Raw genomic sequence first — 5,701 nt, 5'->3', positions numbered from 1 at the left:
TTAAAAAAAAAAACTAATGAAGACCTAAAATTTCATCCACAGCACTTTGGCAAATGCAGATCGTTGCCATCATGAATACGTAGATTTGACTGGCTATAAACTTACCAAGAAGGTTATCCTCAGAAGAGGGGAGAAATTTCCACCTGAATCTTCCCAGTTTCAAACAATAAGCTAAAATCACAAATCTTAGGGCTGGCAAGATTGCTCAGTGGTCTAAAGAGCCTGCTTAGGCAAGCTTAGGCAAGCACGCAGAGATCAGTGTTCAATCCCCGGCACCATAAGCCACGCCAGTCCTTCCCCCAGGGTGGGCTGAGCTTGCCACAAAAAAATAAGATAAAAACAGACTGGGCATGGTGGTGCGAGCTTGTAATTCCAGCACTTTGGAGGCTGAAAACAGGAGGATCACTATGAGTCTGATCTGTGTAGTGAGACCCTATAGACCCTGTGCTAAATAAATAAACATACAATAAGGACAATCATGTTACCTCCCTCACAAAAGACTGCCCTGAAAAATACATATTTAGTAAGTTATCCATTTCAAAAATTTGCTTAAAATTTTTCATAATTATAACTATGAATGTATTTACCAAATAGTTTTTTGCCTTTTTAGATGAAGGAATAACATTTTGAAAAGTTTACAAAACTACTTACTGGGTCCATTAAAAACACTCGAGAAGCTGCAGAAAGATTCAAACCAACTCCACCTGCTTTTAAGGACAGCAGCATTATAGTTGGAGATCCTTCATCAGTGTTTTGAAACCACTGCATTGATTCAACTCTCTTTTTTTGGGCCATGGAACCATCCAAACGAGTAAACAAAAATCCAGAGGCTCTAATGAGGACGAGATAAGTAACATTTAATACAGTAGAAAAAAAAGTGTTAAACATAAATCTTAATTCAATAAATTCTTTCATTTATTTACCTATCTTTGTGGTTCTGGAAACTGAATCCCAGGCCTTAAATGTACTAGACAAGTTTTCTCCCAATAAACCATACACCCAGCTTCACTATTTTAACAAATGTTTCCTGAGCACATACTATTATGGCAGCCACTGCAGTCCATGTTTTTCTAATAAATTCAGGACTTATCTTTCAAATCCTATCTCAGGAAATATTCTCTGATTCTGAAAATCATTTTACATGGATGAAATGACTAAAATTGGTACAATGAGTTTTTTTAGTATAAGAAACAATGCAAATACATAAAACCCTTTTACTCAAAAGTGAAAATCACTATTGAACTCACTTAAGTGGTGTTTCTATTAAAGACAGGAACGCTGTAAACTGAGAAACAACTAAACTCTTTATGTTGGGATTCTTCTTTCTTAAGTCAATCAAAGCATGCATTAGAGCATTAATCTGAAAAAAATTAAGATACCATTAGATTCTATTTTTCAACTAGAAAAATAAACGTAATCTATTTTTAAAATGTATAAAATTAACATGCAGTAACTATATAAACTATGCATGTTAACGTGGTTTGTAGTGACATCTCCACATAACTTGTACTGATAAAATCCCAAAATTTTAAAGAAAAATGTCCTGCCATTTTCCTTAACTAAAAGGCAAAAGTGAAAGACTAAAAAAATACAGATACTGAAGGAATACTGTAATAATCTGAATCCCTTTCTTTTTCCTCCCAAATGTATCACTTTTAAAACCAGTGGCCACCAAAACTATATTCAAGTGATGGGATTAAAAGTAGAATTACTGTTTTGTTACATGGTATGTATTTCCTTACATAAATATAAAGCAAATATGTAGATGTTTTAAATGTACTTTACCTTTGAACTGGATGTCCATTCCATGTTAGACTTTTTCTCACTGTCACATGCCAATTTTTCTGGAGGACATTCTAGTAAATTGTCTCTATCAATATCATTTCTGCATAAGGGACATTTAGCACGTGGCTATAATAGAAAAAAAAACAAAGTATGAATCATACATATTCAGAATAAAAGAAATACAGCACACTATGTGAAATTATTCTTCAGAAAAATATATCCTTCTGAATGCCTTATTAAGCTAAGAGTTTACAAAGTTTATTACAGCTTATAAAGCTAGCAGGTAAGCTAAATCCTGTAAAGTTGATTCACAGCAACATCTGTTGCACCTACTAGTAAAATGAGATTACATCTTAAATAACTAGATACCAAATACCACTACAATAAAATAGATTCTGAAACCAGAACTGTTAGAATTAGTACAATGGAGTCACTTATTGAAGAGAAGGTTAATGATTAAAAGATGACCTGGATAATCGTTTACATGAACATGTTCACATTATGATAATTCAGTAAACTATACAGTTATAATGCATATTTTTCTACATGTAACAATGTAAAGTGGTAAGAAAAAGCTTGTGCACTAGCTGAAGATTGCTTAAGCCCTCAAAATATTTTACCACATAAAATGCAGACCTGCTTTATTCAATATAATAGCAAAGAGCCACAGGTCAATTCTTCGAAGTGTGATCAAGCCAAGCATACACTATTCTATCAGATTATGGAGACTTACATTAAAAGTAATTTAGAAAGTGAACATATTAATACTGTTATTTTAGATATATTGGCCTAAATTAAAATGTATGATAAAAATTAAGTTCATGGTTTTTACTTTATAAAAAATGGCTAACAGACAACTTTAATTACCTTTATGTCTCACATTACTATAAGACAATACCTCTTATGTTACAAAAGCTTCAGAGACACATCACCTATTAAGTTACTGCAATAATTAACCATTAAAGGGCATTATTAAACCAAAATCTTTAATATTGTTAAGACGTCAGCTTTCACTTACATTAAAGAAAGGTGCTTTCACCACACACCAAACCTAAGGAGCAAAAAACTAACCTGCTCATTCTGAATGACTTGGCAAATACAAGGTTTACAAAACACATGTGCACAATGTGTAATCACTGGAACTGTCAAAGAATCCAGGCAAATTGCACATTCTTCATCTGAACCAGAGCTCAGAATAAACTTCATCTTCTTTATTAACATGTTTCTCAGTTCTTCAGGTGTTTCATTTTCTAAAGAAAAGGCTGGATAATTAATTTCAGAACAAGATTTGCAGTGTGACAAGTTAATCTACTCTATGTAAGAAAACACTGTTTGTCAATACCACATAGGTAGTTTTTCATCTTTTGCTCATTATAAAGCTTAAACATGAAATTTTAAGAAAAATTCAGAAGACACTAGTTAATTTACATAACTTACAAAGAAACATCATTATAACATGGCCTATCCATACTAACAGAGAAAACACAGCAGATCTAAAGTGAAATTTTCATTTAAATATACATATCACTGAAAATTCTGAAAAGGACTCAGAATTCTATTTCACTGATAAAATGTCAGTGTATATTTACCATTAATGTCCATTTAACAGAACAAAATTTACAAATTAGGCCCTATAAAAATTCTCATTCAGATTTAAATATAACCAATATAATAGCATGAACCAACCTGAGGGACCACTAGATGTCACTGCATTAGTAAGAAGGTGGATATGGCAACAAATCTGTCGCAATCTAAGCAAAAGACCCAGCACATCTGCGTAGTGTGCAAGGACAGTTCCTTCATTAAAATACCTGGGAAGAGAATAAAACAATTTAAGATTCAATATATACATGTACCAACTACCCTCAATGAATGCAATATTTGCAGATCCCAAATGTGGTAATGACGGTGATGACAGAAAAGGGGATCTAAAGAGACTAGGAAGAAGGAGTGAAGAAGGAAGGGGAATAAATAGGCAACTTTTCTTCTTCCAAACTATGATGTTCAGCACAAGACATCTTTATTGGGAGGTTTTGGGTTGGTTTTTTGTTTGTTTTTGCAGAATTGGAGATCAAACTCAGGAACTTGAACTTGCCAGGCAGGCACTTATACCACTGAGCTATTTCCTTAGCCCTAAACTCCTAATTTTTTTCTTATCTGATAGTTTTCGTTGTTATTGTTTTGTACCAGGAATCAAACTGAGGATCTTGCACATGCTAGGCAGCCACTGTTCCACTGACCTACATCCCTGGCCCAGAAAGGGGAATAAAAAGAATCAGGAAGTAAGTAGTGTGCCCACTTCCTCAGAAAATATCATGTATTCCAAACATGAAATAACAAAAACAATCAAAGGCAAACAATTTTAAGAGTGTAGGGACCTCAAGGAGCCTCTGGGTCTAAATCTCTCCAACTAGATGCACGTACAGCTGACGCCACCCACAAGCATTGCCAAAGCCCTTTTAAGCCATCTTGGAGCTCCATCCCTGGGTGTCACTTGTATTTTTGAAAAGGAATATAAAAAGCATTTCATATGAAATCAAGCAATAACATACAATAGGATAAATGCAAAATTCATCTATACAAGAGAGGTGTCACAGACTTTCTACTCTATGAAAACCTTAAGTCTAGAATCTAGATTCGCCTGCCGACCCACAACAAGTGCACAGGACACTAACACAGAACAAACTGGGAATCACACAGCTGAAAGCAATGAATCAACGGTTTCTGAAATAAAGAAACAGCTGCAGAAAGGTAGACAGGAACTCATATTGGAAATGAAAAAAGAAATCCCTGAATTAATAACATGTGCAGTAAAGAATCAAACGCAGAAACATGTGCAGGAAACCCAATGCCCACCCAGAACAAATGCAGAAGATACTAGCTCAGCTCAAATGTATGAATTAATAGCGTCGATGGTAAAATAAGCAACAGCAGAAAGTCATAGAGGAACTCAAAGCTGAATTCCTTTCCACTAGCCCAGCTCAAATGTATGAATTAATAGTGTCGATAGTAAATAAGCAACAGCAGAAAGTTACAGAGGAACTCAGAGCAGAATTTTTTTCTGAAATGAAAAAAGAATTCTCAGAACTCATAGCATCTGAAGTAAAGAAGCAACTACAGAAACACAGGGAGGAAACCCAATCTGAAAAAATCACTGCAGTGAAAGAATTTATAACTCCTACTAAAGAAGACATTGATAAAAAAAAAAAATAGAGATTAGAAAAATGATGGATTCCTTGAATGAGCAATACAGGAAAAGAAATAGATCACATGAAGCAAAGTCAAAGAGATATAGAGGAAATTAAAATCTCAATCACAAGCTTGCAAAACCATTTAAGAGAAAGTGAAGACAGAGTTGCAGATCTTGAAGACGCTGGTGCAGCTAGTGAAAAGGTAAGAAAGGATCTCTTAAAAACGAGGACTGGGGCCGGGGAGACAGCTCAGTAGAATAAGTGCTTCCCTGGGAAGCGCAAAGGTCTGAGTTCAATCCCCGGTTCCACCAAAAAATAAAAATAAAAATAAATAAAAATGAGGATGCAGGAAAAAATAATTCATCACCTGCAAGATGATGCAAAGATGAACAATGTGAGACTAATAGGCATCAATGAGAAAGAAGGTGTCAGTACAAATGACATTTTAAAAATATGGGGAGAAGTAATAGCAGAAAACTTCCCATATATGAGGAAACAATCTGACATTCAGGTAACCGAAGCATACAGAACGTCAAGTAACCTCAACCCAGTGAAAAACACACCGAGGCATATATAGTCAAAGTCACAGAAATTCAGCACTAGAGTAATATACTGAAAGCCGCTAGAGAAAAGAAGCAGACCACATTCAAAGGAAAATCCAACAGAATTACGGCCGACTTCTCTTCACAAACCATGAAAGCAAGAGCATGGAGCAGAGTACTTCA

The 5,701-nt window shown here is 34.8% G+C and overlaps 1 protein-coding gene across 1 annotated transcript in view; it reads right to left on the bottom strand.

Moving 5' to 3' along the window:
• The window catches only part of Hltf (helicase like transcription factor), a 177,718-nt gene that overhangs the window by 31,070 nt on the left and 140,947 nt on the right, over positions 1–5,701 (bottom strand). The window contains exons 18-22 of the mRNA XM_023712948.1: positions 3,472–3,596; positions 2,857–3,035; positions 1,786–1,911; positions 1,248–1,360; positions 652–832 (exon numbers count right to left, since the gene is read on the bottom strand). Coding sequence (XP_023568716.1) covers positions 652–832; positions 1,248–1,360; positions 1,786–1,911; positions 2,857–3,035; positions 3,472–3,596 — 724 coding nt within the window. The remainder of the gene's footprint in view (positions 1–651; positions 833–1,247; positions 1,361–1,785; positions 1,912–2,856; positions 3,036–3,471; positions 3,597–5,701) is intronic.

This window comes from Octodon degus, unplaced genomic scaffold (assembly GCF_000260255.1).
Source record: "Octodon degus isolate 3935 unplaced genomic scaffold, OctDeg1.0 scaffold00028, whole genome shotgun sequence".
NCBI classification, from domain to species: Eukaryota; Metazoa; Chordata; class Mammalia; order Rodentia; family Octodontidae; genus Octodon; species Octodon degus.
Note: the sequence above shows the minus strand (reverse complement) of the source record. Positions and strands in the feature narration are given on the sequence as shown.